The sequence below is a fragment of the Phoenix dactylifera genome, chromosome 10 (genome assembly GCF_009389715.1).
Source record: "Phoenix dactylifera cultivar Barhee BC4 chromosome 10, palm_55x_up_171113_PBpolish2nd_filt_p, whole genome shotgun sequence".
Classification (NCBI taxonomy): Eukaryota; Viridiplantae; Streptophyta; class Magnoliopsida; order Arecales; family Arecaceae; genus Phoenix; species Phoenix dactylifera.
Genome location: NC_052401.1, coordinates 440,738 through 454,873, shown reverse-complemented (window position 1 = coordinate 454,873; position 14,136 = coordinate 440,738). Strand labels below are relative to the sequence as shown.

Genomic DNA, 14,136 nt, shown 5'->3' with positions numbered 1-14,136 from the left:
TTTATCCACCAACTCTGCAGCGGACATGGTCCAACAAATAATTAGCACTGTTTGAGAGCGAATTAGAAAGCTAAATAATATGGCTAACGATGTCATATTCAGATCTTGATACGAGGGAGAGTAGCCTAGGAAAAAAAGGGGGTTGTGGGGTTATATGCATACTAGCTAGAAGCCTGACACCTCACCCACCGGCTACCTGTCGGCAATGGCTTTTCCCCACCACCCCTGGTTGGACTCCTATTTGCCACCTCAATTATTCGAACTGCAAGTCATTAGTTTAAGTGTGAAGAGGAGGAGAGGATCATATGCCCTCCCTCTTTGCACTTAAACAACTAGTTTGAAAGCATTGGTTAGGTACACGACTCCTATAATCCTAGTAGTTAGTTCCCTTGCCGACCATGCATGTAGGTTTTACCCATCTGATAAATAGCCAACAGTGGACTGCTCGCAGAAAACAGATGACAAGATGCCGGTCCTGCAGCACCGTATATTCTCTGAGCTCTCATTTTTGGCCATCTACTGGTGCATGCTGCACCTCGTTGCCAAATTGGCATAGGAATGCCATAGGAAGAATACAAAGTAGTACTGGCTGGGCCGCTATCTTTGCTGCTCATCATTCTGCAGAGATTCTTTAGATCCGTTGTGTACCTGTCCCTCCACCGTTATGGAGTATTATGTCCCTTAACTCAGTAGGCAATGCTCATGCAAGATTAGTATGAGCTGCTGGTGTACCAAAAATAAAAAAAAATAAAAAACAGTGGCGAACACCACAAAAATAGCAGTTGCATTAAGGCTGGCCTGTCGATCCCGGAAATTTTGCTAGCAGCTCTGCGCACAAAAACGTTATAAAACGGATCCCCACGGTCGCCCCCTACAATAAGTTGCTTGCGTGCTTGCGTGAGATATTCTGTTGCATTCGCTGCTTCCTTCCGAGGTTATTATTTCGGGAGAAACAGAAGAGGCATTTGGCAGCAGCGAAGCTAAAGAATCATCGCGCCTGTCCAACTCGCAAATTATCCATAAATTCTCAAAGTATAGAAAGCTTAATCAAGCAAAGTGCAGCATGATTAGTGGGGACAGAACTCCTGCATGCCCAGTCTGACCAAATGATCATCTAATCATCTAATCATCTAATCAAACCCCTGTAGAACAAAGTAGTCTGGTTGGACGAGACTGCATGCATCTTTCCATTTTAGATGTCGCAACGCCACCAGCCGCCCTTGTTTTCAACGTGTTTTTTATTCTACTTTCCCGGCTGCTTAATTTAAAAAATGGATCTAGTTTAAAATTTATAGAGGCTGAAATGATATCTATAAACTCGTCATTCATTCAAGAAAACAATTAATTAAAGTCTATTCATTCATTTGTGGACAGATGCCGTCCTTACAATATTTAATTAATTTTAATCAAGTCATGGCGGTCTTCCGCTAGGCATCATATATAACCTTCTTTATGTATCGAGCTTTCAATGGCCTTCAAAAGAACTTTGCACGCAGATTTCCGATATTTTAATGATACTAATGCACGTAAATGTACGGGACGTAACTCGAAGATATGTAGGTTAACGAATCCAACTCATCATGCTTAATTCCAATCGTGATCTTCCATCGTACATTCTTCATAGTGGAAGCGGATGGTGATGAACCAATGCTGCTAGCTTGATGTCTCAATACAAGTAATTCCATGATGCATGATAAGATAAAAAGGTTACTGTTCAGTAGCAGGATGCAAGAAAGTTACATCGACCTGGACTGAACATCGAAACTCTACTTAAAATTAAGAGTAAATTAGAAAAACCTTTTAAAATTTATTATTATTATACTTATATCCAATAATTTGTAAAATCTATTTGTGTACCTAATTAAATTTATAGGATTAGCAAAACCATTTATCTTATATGTCAATTAAGATTACTTAGATTATTTTCTATTTTTTTTTCAAACGTGGCATTTGGATCTCATTTAAGACCAACGGTTTGACTAATATTATATTAAGTTATGAGTTAAAGTGTTGGATAAAGATAAACCTCAAAAGTTCTCAAATTATTAGCTGTAAATATAATTTACCTTTAATCTCAATGAAGTTTTTGTAATTAATATATAAGCTTCTATTAGCAAGTCCATATATGGTGTATTGGCATTAGATAGAAATATATCTTATTATCGCTTATTAAAGCTAACCTATATTCATGTGACATTTGAATTACTTGGCTCTATCATAATGGAGCCATGGAGAGGTGAAAATATGTGATTGTTTATAATTATTTGTAGAAACATGCAAATCTTTTTCTTTCTTTCTTTTAAAGTAAAATATGTGGTAGTGCGGCTATCCCTTTCCTAACATAGTTAACTGGCATACGTACATTGGCTTACACGCTACAAGCCAAGTATCAGTAGAGGCCAGTTATAGGCAACCATAATCTAGTCAACCAAGCAACCTTAGCCTTGTTAATAGGAATAACGTCATAAGCTACTTTTTAAGACTCCTTATGGTGTTTGTGATGTTGGCTATCTATTCATCAGCCATATGAGATATGCGGACAATCCTGTTTTTCGACAAGACATCAAAATTAGATACAAACAAGCACTCTTACCATATTTTTTAACCACCCCATATTCATTTTTGGCTTCGATGAGATGTGACATGCTATAGATGACTAAAAATCCTTTTACGACCCTAATAACAAGAAATCACCGCAACTGAATTACATGGCAAATTTTTACACATCTAGTTTATTGTAGATTTTGGTTTTCTTTTCTGGCCTATCAAGATTTATCGTGAATGGAAATGGTAGGAATGTCGTACAACTTGGATTATAGAAAATTCATTGCCATTGAGATGCAATCCTGTTTTCTTAATAATAATAGGTATATATTGACAGCTATGCGTAAATATTCAATCGCATGTTGTGTTTCCTAACTAGCTAGTATGTATCATTTTACTCTTCCACGGCTTGATGTTTAGATAAAGAAAATGGTAATGGAGTACAAAAACTATAATATGGAAGTAATTTGTACGTTGAAGGGAGAAAAATGATTAGAAAAATCCAAAACTAAAGTTTTATAATTACATGATAAAATTTTCTCCAGTATTTCATACTTGTTTTCCTAATCTTTCATGCACTTTGATATAATATATATAGAACAGTGGAAATTTTTTGAACAATAAAATCTCTGCAAAGAAAGAAGATGCTTGACGGTGACACTCTCTTGCAACTATAACATATAACATAATGTTCACTAATTTTATATACAAATACTTTTCATAGTTTGATTTTTTTTTTTCAAGCACCTATGGCATTGTTAGTTTTCAACGAAATAAGGGGCTTGATGAGCAAGACAATTTTACAGTGCTCCAAAAATTTTGCTTGCCGAGAGCCGCCGCCTTGGCATGTGATCCTTTGCAACCGTTACATGTGCTAACCTTCTCTTTTTTTATTGTTTGATTCCTCAAAGTCATCCACCTCCCCATCTTCGCGTTAGTTTAGCATTTTCCTTCGCCGCAAACGCTGATGGGTTTCTGCGGTTGGGTAAAAAGAACACCGCCCCCTTGCGTTGCGTGGGACCATAGGCATGTGATGTCCCTTCTTACACGAGGCAAGCCTCCGGGTGTGTACCGGCCAAATTGTTTGCCATTGCCCTTGCCCTTGCCCTTGCCCTTGGAAGGATTCGCACATGCCGAAGCCGTCGGTGTGCCAAGTGGCAACGGCACCCTCCCTCATGTGTGCGCACGTGCGAGACGCGTGCGAGGACTGCTGTGGTCGACACGGGCATACCCCGTCTATCTCCGCATCCGCTCAGCGATCTTCCAGACAAATTCCAAGCTTATATATTGTAATAAAAAATATTGTTTTTCTTCTTTTCCTTTTTTTTTTTTCTTTTTGCCGGGTCCATATGATGTGAGTGTTATCAGATGGTCAGGAGCAGTTGATCTTGAGAGCAAGGAAAAAGCAAAATAAAAATCAAATATCAGGTAGAGTGAAGGGAAAGAGAGAGCCGGGAGGATAAATAAATCAATAAAAAATAGTTTCGGGCGCGGAAGAGGACGGCCTTGATTCGCGCTGGGAGCGGGCGAACCCTTTTTCTTCCGGACTCCGTTGATCCGGCTTTAATTTGTTCGTTTTCTCCCTTGGCTTGTTGCCCGTTTAAAACAATAAAAATACCACGGCGTTAATTCGGGGCTGTTTATTTAAGGCCGTGTGGTTATAGCCTTACAGTTAGGACTCTGGGGTTCTGGGTTTCTCTCCCTTCCCTTCCCTCCCCTCCCCGTATGCCTCTCCGTCCTCCCTTCCCCGAGCTCGCATTAGGATTAGCCGGAGGGAGGAAGGAAACCAGGAAAATATAATATAATATATTATAAAAAGAGAGGAAAAGTGAAAAAGGTTCGAGAAGAACTCAGGAAAGCCCAATCGAGAAGAGGCTTCTTATATTTTTTGGTCGCGCAAGAAAAGTCCCCTTGTTTGTTTATTTATTTTTCTTTCCTAACGCTTCCCTTTTAATTATTCCTCCCTCCCTCCCTCCCTCTTTTAAATTGCCTTGCTGCTAGCGGATCCAGGCCTGCTACATATATAATAATACGTATATGTATATATTTTGAATCTTTAGGGGTGGCAGCAGGGGAGAGAGGAGGTTGGCTTTCCTTTGTTCCTTTCCTCTTTTTCTCCCTACCTGCATTGTTCGCACCTTGTTATCTCGAGAGTGGATCTCTGATGGGATGGGTGTTTAGGTGAGTGTCGGCTAGATCTCAACTCGAACTGGGTCAATAGAGTGTTTCCTGAAGTGATCCTTCTGGTAACCCCTCTTTTTCTCTATCTTTCTTCTCCTACTCTGCTCCTCGCCAGTCTTTCCTTTTCAGAATCCTCTGGGGTTTGTTTGGGAAGGCGTTGAGGCGAAAGACCGACAGTCCAGCTCCATAGTATTGTCTTGCGTAGCTTCCCAGCAAACGCCCCCTCTCCCTCCAGCCCCGAACAAACAAACAATCATCAAAAGAGACGAGATCGAGACTCTTTTTTTTTTTTTTTTAATTTTTATTTTTATAGAGAAACGAAAGGAAAGCAGGAAGGGCGCTTCTTGCGCATATAAATCCTTCCAGATCAGCCCCATTATTCTCCCGGCCGGACATTCCATCCCTCTTCGCTTCCATTTCTATACTTCTCTTCTTTCGCCTTCGCCCTCCTCCTCCGCCGCAACTCCGAGGGAGACCATGGAGAGGGTGTCGTCGACGACGATACTCCCGGAAACGCTCCAGGGGGCTCGGGACGACATCACAGAGCAGATGGGGCTGGTGTGGCAGCAGATCAAGGCGCCGGTTATCGTCCCCTTGCTCCGCCTCACGGTGTTCCTCTGCCTGGCCATGTCGGTGATGCTGTTCGTCGAGAAGGTGTACATGGCCGTCGTCATCGTCATCGTCAAACTCTTAGGGAAGCGGCCCGAGAAGCGCTACAAATGGGAGCCCATGCGGGACGACCTCGAGCTCGGCAACTCCGCTTACCCCATGGTCCTCGTCCAGATCCCCATGTACAACGAAAAAGAGGTCCCCCTCTCGCCGCTCCACTCCTCCTCCTCCTCGCTCCCCGCCCTCCCTGGTGGGGCCTCGAGGCTTGTAGATTAATCGGAGAAAAATTTTAACTGAATCTTGTGCTGTAATGATGACAATATGCAGGTGTATCAGCTGTCCATCGGAGCCGCATGCGGGCTATCGTGGCCGTCGGATCGGATCATAATCCAAGTGCTTGATGACTCCACCGACCCTGTTATTAAGGTAGGCGAATTTGTCTATTCTTAGATTAATTATTACATTCATGGTAGCATTAGAAACGAGTGCATGCGCTGTGAATTTCTCAGAGCTTTTTCTGTTTCCCAGTGCCCTCTCCTTTGTTCGTGTGCCTTGAATCTCCGAACCTGCTTATTTTATTCCACGTCTTTATTGCATCTCACATGGAAATCCTGTGCTTTCTGATCTTGGGGCTCTCGTCCCCCTTGTTCCGAGGCGTCTGATGAGTACTGTCGTTTGTGGAGGTGGAAAATGATGAGGAGACTTCCGTAATTAATGCTAACCGAGATTGGTCCATAATTAATACAACCCCATTGGCTTTACCCTTGTAAATAGAAAAACCTCGTGAATTTTCTCAGCTGCGAAGTTCAAATTTTGATCGTTCGTTTCTTCGTCCTTGGATCGCTCCAGCATTTGCTTCATCATGCTCCGGATCAGATAGCAATCGCATTTTATGGTTTTCTTTTTTAAATTGACGCAATCGATAGTTTCGCACCGAATTGATTTGGTTCGATCGCTCGGAAATCTGTGCGGTGTGAGTAACCAACGCAAAAACGCACGCAGGATCTGGTGGAGGTGGAGTGCAAGAGGTGGGCGAGCAAAGGGATCAACATCAAGTACGAGATCCGGGACAACCGGAACGGATACAAGGCCGGGGCGCTCAAGGAGGGCATGAAGCACAGCTACGTCAAGGACTGCGACTACGTCGCCATCTTCGACGCCGACTTCCAGCCGGAGCCCGACTTCCTTAGCCGCACCATCCCTTTCCTCGTCCATAACCCCGAGATCGCCCTCGTCCAGGCCCGCTGGAAGTTCGGTATGCCCCTCTCTCTCTCTTGCTGTCCCTCCTCCCACCACGACTCCTCCATTTCTTTGTGTTCCCTTTTCTCAAAGTTTATGTTCCCTTACCTTCTTAATCTCATGAATCAAATCGAATCCAATTTTAGCAGCGCACACTTGCATCCTAGTTAATTTTTCGATTAATCCCCGCGAGTTGAAGAGAAAAGCAGAGAGAAATTTGTTTGTTTTTTCCCCCCCTCTTTTCTAAGTTCATGTGATGGAGCAGCAGTAAGAGTGGGATTCTCCGAGTGAGCGAGCGGCCCGGTTGGGCGCGTTGTTCATGTTGGACTATTCTACTCTTTTAACACCAGCAGCCACGCAGCAGGTGAGAGGGAGAAGGAGTGTCGGTGGCTCCATTTGACTATTCTTCGTCTTCCTAATTAATTTCCTGCGCTTTTTTCAATTACTAATTTGCACATATTTGTCCGGTGGTTTTTCCTATCCTTCCTCTTCCCCTTTGCTCTTTCCAACGTGTCTCCTCTGCCTTCTCAACTCATCTTTCTGTAAATAGTAAGTTTACGGAGCTGTAATCTCCCATCCTGCATATACACACACGCACACACATGCATACATACATATGCGTATGTAATCTAAAATAAAATAAATATTAAGAGACTAACTAGGGAAGGCAAAAGAGATCGACAGCCTAATCCCTCAATCACTCGCATGCCTAGATTTCCGGGGACATAACCTGCCCCACCACGGTTGGTTCTGATTCCCTCCCGCTCTTTCGACATGGACCATCGCTGCAGCTATTGTAGAGAGAAAGTAGGACGTTAAGCGGCGGAGACTAGACGGGCAGGGGTACATGGTCTCTTTCAAACTTCAGCATCACAGCGGCTCGTTTGCCAGAGAGCAACGGTTTTACTTTAATGAGACCTCTCGCTGGGTTGTTTGTAAGGTCATATAATTAATATATATATATATATATATATATTACATAAGCGGGATGACGGGGATAGTGCATTTTGTGGCCTTAAAGTTCTTCTCTTGGAAGGGTGACGTGTGGTCCCTTTCCCTTGCCCATCTTTTTTTTTTTTTTTTCACCTTTCAAATTTAGAAAATAACCATTACTCCTCAAAATAGAAAAAGGTCGCCAGCAGTAACAGGAACCGAAAGTGGTAAAACTTCAACCGTTTATGGTTGCTATTTAGGTGCTGCTGCGGCACCCACCACCTCTTTATTTCCACCATAACATCCGTTCCTCCCATGTGCAACTATTCTTCGTGTGCCACCTCGCTTCCCCGTATTATTCAGGAACATGAATAATATAATATATGAGTTCCGCTACAGAGTGGATGTTCACACCATCTTATTCCCCGTATCCTCGGCATCCTGAAATCTCCCCACCGACACTCCGAAATAATATTTTCCTCTTCCCCTTATAATCCTCTTTTAGCCAAAATAATAACTAGCTGGCAGTAATACCGTGCAGGCTGCACGTTTCTTCAAACACTACTGTAACATGAGTCGTAGGCTACACATTTCTAGATGCCCTCTGTGTGGTGCCCGGACCGAGACCGCCTCGGGAAACTTCAACCAAGCTTCAGAAAAGGATGGGATCAATCGTACAGGGCTATTACGTGGCATATATGGCATCAAAGTAATTGCCGGGATTTTCTTCGAAAGGACGGCCTCGACTTCTTCCGTTCTACACCAAGCTCTATACTCCTCCGTGTGGAGCAATATTTGATCTGTTAAATCCTTTGCCATAAAACCATCCCCAGCGGGCTGTCTTCTCCTCTCTTGTAACACCTCATCTTCTTCTCCTTGGTTACTAGCCTTGCAAAATTTCTTTAATAAAGCATGGGGGAAGTTCCTCACTTCATATTTCATTCAACCAAGAAGAAAAAAAAAACAGTAGGCATACACTAATCAAATTGCTAACATATAGGCCTCTTTCTATCTGGTCCATCTCATCTATCACTTCTCTTACTCGGTCGATACGCCCATATATATCCTGCAATAATGCTAGCAGTATGATCTCATTGCATGGGTCCAATCCAATTTACAGACATCACCGGAACATTGGCCATAGATTACAACGGAACTGGATTTTATAGTTTTCAGTTTTCAATTAGCTATATATCCGCTCATTGATGGTGATCTCCGTCTCTTATCCCTATGATGCTTGTGGGTTAATGATCTGTAAACTTAGTGGTTCTTGAATAACTCTATTTTCTTTTGCTTTGACTAACAGCATTATGATTTACAGTCAATTCGGATGAATGCTTGATGACAAGGATGCAGGAGATGTCCCTGGATTACCACTTCACTGTGGAGCAGGAAGTGGGATCCTCAACCTATGCCTTCTTTGGCTTCAATGGTAAGTCCTCCGCTTCGGCTTCTCTATACTTATAAAGCTACTTAAACCGCCACCTTTACATATCCGCTCAGCTCAATTAACGGAAACAGAAAAAAGACCAACTGTATTTCTGAAGAAACAGTTTGAAAGGTGACCAGGAAAAATGTTCATTTCTAGGCAGTGAAGAGGGTAAATGCACATACAACGAGTACCCTGACGGCAAGGGCATCAAAGGCTTCCCACCTGCTTTACTTCATCTTGTAAGAACTGATAGAGGTTCTGTTTTGTTCTCTAACAACGGAACCACGTAGGTTTTTGCCGTTGTTGGGCGAAAAAAGGATGGGGGCATCCAAGGGGGGAGATCATCTCACAATGAATACTGAAATTTTATATATGAAAAATATGAATTGAAAGGAAGGAAGCCTTCGAGTCAGCAATTCTTTTTTAAAAAAAAAAAAAAAAAATTCTTTTTGAGCAAATGAAAACATGGACATTACATAAGATCCGTTCACATATTTGTGGGATTATATAAACAGATAGGATGAAAAACAGAGCAACACCAAAGAACTTTATATAAAATATAATTCGACTTTAAAACAAAGGAAATTGTATTCATTTCTAGCAAGCAGTTATGCAGAATATAGCTCCTCTCATAAATCATTCTTTCTCATGATGATATAAATTTAACTGACTTTTCCGTACAGGTACCGCTGGGGTGTGGCGGTTATCAGCTCTTAGTGAAGCAGGAGGTTGGAAAGATCGGACCACAGTAGAAGACATGGATTTAGCTGTTCGAGCAAGCCTTAAGGGTTGGAAGTTCGTATTCCTTGGAGACATCAAGGTATCTAAATCTTAGAAGTTATCACCAATTTTGCAGCAGCGAATCATTTCAATGCTTCAGCGCAACTTTGCTAAATGGTACTAAGTGCATCTTGGAACATTAGAATAATACAACCTATGCTTTCTCAATTAGCACTCTTGTAACAATTTATTGGGACTGCAATATTTTCTTTTTCTTTTTTTTTCAAGCAAAATGGTGGCATAGTTCCACCCCATCGGGACCGCAACAAGCACTTCATTCTTGAACCCAAAACCTCTCCATAGGAGAGGAAGAGTGCGACTATTGGGGAGCTGTCTAATTCTGGGAGTGCCATACGCAACAGATAGGAAGTTTTTGTCTGTTCCCTAGCAATCTGTTTACCCATGGAAATGTGCAAAGATTTATTTATTTATCACATGATGTTGATCATATTTTATTCCATTGCCTATATGCTGCATCCTTGGCGAAATTATATTTCCAATATCCTCACACTAGTGCTTTATATACGGTTCACGACTAAAGGAATCAGTGTGTCGCCAAATTGTCGAGTTGTTGATTTCCAAGACTATTATCTAATCAATTTCCTTCTATCATTCTCTGTATATATGAATTCAGGTTAAAAATGAACTACCAAGTACTCTCAAGGCTTACCGTTACCAGCAACACAGGTGGTCTTGTGGACCAGCAAATTTGTTCAGAAAAATGTTGTTGGAGATTGCAAGGAACAAGGTCAGTTAAACATTAAGATTGCAGACTGGAGAATGTAAACAGAAGTTACATCATAATGCTCAAGTTTTTTCTTAATGCAGAAAGTATCTCTCTTCAAGAAAGTGCATGTGATCTACAATTTCTTCTTTGTGCGGAAGATTGTAGCCCATATTGTAACCTTTGTGTTTTACTGTCTGGTAATCCCTGCAACTGTTTTGGTCCCTGAGGTGGAGATACCAAAGTGGGGTGCAGTTTATATCCCCTCGATCATTACCCTTCTCAATGCTGTTGGAACTCCAAGGTTTGGACTAAAGTCACTGCAAAATCTCTGTTATTTGTGCTGTTTTGGTGGTCTCATTGCACCAGTTTTGTTGTTTCCTGGTGAAATAAGTCACTAATTTAATCAAAAAAAGGGAAAAAAAATCAGTAAATTAACTAGTCAAAAAGAAGAGAAGACATCCAATTTGCTGCTTTCCTATTTATTTTCTACTTGCACACCTATTTTGTTTTCAAAAGCTTAAAAGTTCAATTTTCATTGGAAACCCCTGAACTTGTCAACTGCTGCAGGTCTCTTCACTTGCTCGTCTTTTGGATCCTTTTCGAGAATGTCATGTCTTTGCACAGAACGAAAGCAACTTTGATTGGCCTGTTGGAAGCAGGGAGAGTGAATGAATGGGTGGTCACAGAGAAGTTGGGAGATGCTTTAAAGATGAAAATGGCCACCAAATCCGCCCGGAAGCCACGGATCAGGATAGGTGACAGGTAATCCCTCCTGCACCCCCGTTCATAGTCGCTTGAAAAGATTCCTTTGCGTTCTTTCCATCAAAACTCCATTCTCATAGGAAAGATAACATGAACCAAGGTTCAATGTCTAGGGTTGGTCATGGAATTATGTGCAGAAAGATCAATTTCATCTGCCTTCATGTCAATCATTTTTATATGCTTCTCATTTATTATTTTTCAATAAATCAGATTACATCTGTTGGAGCTTGGTGTTGGAAGCTATCTCTTCTTCTGTGGGTGTTATGATGTGGCCCTTGGAAAGAACCATTACTTCATATACCTCTTCGTCCAAGCAGCTGCTTTCTTCATTGTTGGTTTTGGTTATGTTGGCACCTTCGTCTCCCATTCCTAATGGACCTTGGCTGGATGTCTTGCCAATGCCTTTGATATTCATTGTTCTGCCATCATGTCTTTCTGACGTCATGCATATACGCATGATCAGCCTCATTTGATGTTTGTGCCACAGAACAAATTCATGTATAGGAAGCTCCATTAGTCTCCACTGCTGCGAAGCATTCTTGCGTGGATAGAATTCACTTGTGAATAGTCTATTTTATAAGTACAAGTGTTGCTGTCTGCAGAAATCTATTAGACACAAAGGAGATCAGAGACAATGAACAAGCAGGAAGTTTTGGGTCTCCTTCAGAGAAGCTGCAGCAGCAGAGATAAAACTTTAATCTGATGTTGATAATGTGTAAAGAAACACGTTTAGATGGATTTTGAGTGGTGGATTTTTCAAGTTTTTCTTCTTCCCCTTTTCTTTGCAAGTTTATGTTTGAGAGAGAAAAATAAGATGATAGCATTAAAGTGAATTTCGGAATTGCTTTTTTTTATTATTATTATTTCTATCTTAGCCTTTTGCTTTGTAATAGGGAGATGGCACAGGTGGTCGGTTTTGGGTAAAATTTACTGTTCCATGCTCTTCTTTTGGTTTTGTTCCTTTGGATGCATCTGAAACCTCGGTTATAATTGTCTGCCGAACCAATTTTTGGTGCAATATATGGTTCAATGCATCTGATGTTGGCTTGAAAACTCCACCATTATTTTCCATCATCATCTAGACCAATACAGAACTCGTTGACGTTGGTTTGATGAATCCTTCACCAATTCTCCTTTATCATCATCTAACCCCCAAAACGGAACTCACTCATTTCACGGTTTGAAATCATGCTCCCTTATCATTATCATTTAAGTGGAAAGGCAGAGTATCTCGCTTTCTATCATGAGCTATATCAGTTGCCGAATGCCGACGCTGGCTTGTCATCATATAGAGCAGTACTGGAAGCCCTTACCTTATTAGCATCTACTGCTTTAGTTCGCCCTGCCTATCGAGACATATTCAACTCGAAAGCTTGGTACAAATTAATGATATATAAGATGAAAATCGATTTTAGTGATAGGCATTTGCTTGGAACTCTTGCTACTCTTTACATTTATTTTCTTTTTCCTCCTGGAAGCATAAAGGTTTGTTTGGTTCGCGGGAAAAGAAGAGGGGAAAGTATGGTCAACGGGAAAGTAATGAGATGCCTCTTGTTTGGTTGGAGTTTTTAAAGGAAAGAAATGGAAAAGTTGTATTCTCATGGGAATATAACTCCCACATTTCATGGAAAAGACTTTCCCATGAGCATGAGAAACATGGGAAAATTACTTTCCCATGAGGCGTGAATCACTCTTTTTTTCTCCCCAAAACGGCCCTTCAGCATTAAAAAAGCATTAAAGAAGCATTAAAGAGGTATTAAAGACCTAATTTTTATTAAAAGTATAATAAAAATTATACATAACTTTTTCAGGAAAGTAGATGGTCAACCGAACATAAACGCTTTGGAAATTTGTCACTTTCTCATAGTCAACCAAACATGTCAAAAGTACTTTCCTAGGTATCCTCTTCCTGGAAATCTGTTTCTCAGGAATCATATTCCTAGGAGAAAAAATGCTTCCCGCGAATCAAACGAGCCTTAAATTCTTTGTCGTGGAAGGCTTATAGTTTATTTTCTTGAGCCACTAATCAACTAACGTTGCTGCTCCCACAAACAAATCTAGACTCCAGAGGCCCCTAGATTCCTTGCACATAGTCCACGGCATTGGCGGAAACAGCGCGGAGAGTAGCGTCATTCTTTCAGCCTCTCACTCGTCGCTTATCCTACTCATTCCGTCGCTGGGTGGGGATTCATCCGCTTCTTCTCAACTATATGACATGTTTGCATGAAGCTCCTGTGAAACTATTTATAAATTATTACCATGCATGATCATAATGGCCCACATGGCTTAAACAAGCAAGAACAAGTGTCAAGAGGCAGTAGTGACACCTATCCAACGCTTAATGGGAACTATTTATAAATATTAAACTATAATCCAAAAAAAAACAAACTTCTAACCAATCAATCAGACCAATTTATATTCATGTAGAATACTTCTAGCTCCAGTTACACCCTATCTTTCTTCTTTCGAATAGATGGTGTGATGATAGCGAAAGTCATTTAATCATTATTCTCCTTTTATCTCCTTTCTGACTAATCCAATACCAGTGGTACACCATCGCTTGTCTCCACTCTTCGCCAGCAAACAAGTTTTCCTAGCATGCCCAGCTCTCTCCAAACGAAAAGGAGAGGAAACAAGATCATTGCCCACTAGACATTTAACTCCATTCCAAAAAGGTGAGAGGTAGCTTATAGCATCCCTTCAAATACTGGAACAATTCTGTTTGGGTTTCCAATAAGAAGACTTTTACTTCATTGAAGTATGTCTAAGAGAGAAGTTCTTCAAGGGCCATAGTCCATTTTGAGGAACCTCCAATCTTATACAGCAAGTAAGGCAAGGCTAAAATCCTTGAGCTATTTAATTTCAAGATCTCCTTGATCTTAGCTAAACAGGCTCTCTTCCAATTGATTTTGCAAGATATTTCCTCAAT

The 14,136-nt window shown here is 41.2% G+C and overlaps 1 protein-coding gene across 2 annotated transcripts; it reads left to right on the top strand.

The window, feature by feature from the left end:
• Positions 1-4,234: 4,234 nt before the first annotated feature.
• Positions 4,235-12,150, top strand: LOC103717687 (probable glucomannan 4-beta-mannosyltransferase 9). Of its 2 annotated transcripts, XM_008806163.4 has the most exons (9): positions 4,235-5,532; positions 5,662-5,760; positions 6,337-6,589; positions 8,828-8,938; positions 9,622-9,758; positions 10,353-10,466; positions 10,547-10,746; positions 11,013-11,207; positions 11,418-12,150. In XM_008806163.4, the coding sequence occupies exons 1-9, from the start codon at positions 5,203-5,205 to the stop codon at positions 11,578-11,580; spliced, it is 1,602 nt and encodes a 533-aa protein (XP_008804385.1). In that variant the 5' UTR covers positions 4,235-5,202; the 3' UTR covers positions 11,581-12,150. The 2 variants fall into 2 exon arrangements, with proteins under 2 accessions (XP_008804385.1, XP_038986609.1); XM_039130681.1 differs by lacking the exons at positions 4,235-5,532; positions 5,662-5,760 and adding an exon at positions 5,844-6,229.
• Positions 12,151-14,136: the final 1,986 nt, after the last annotated feature.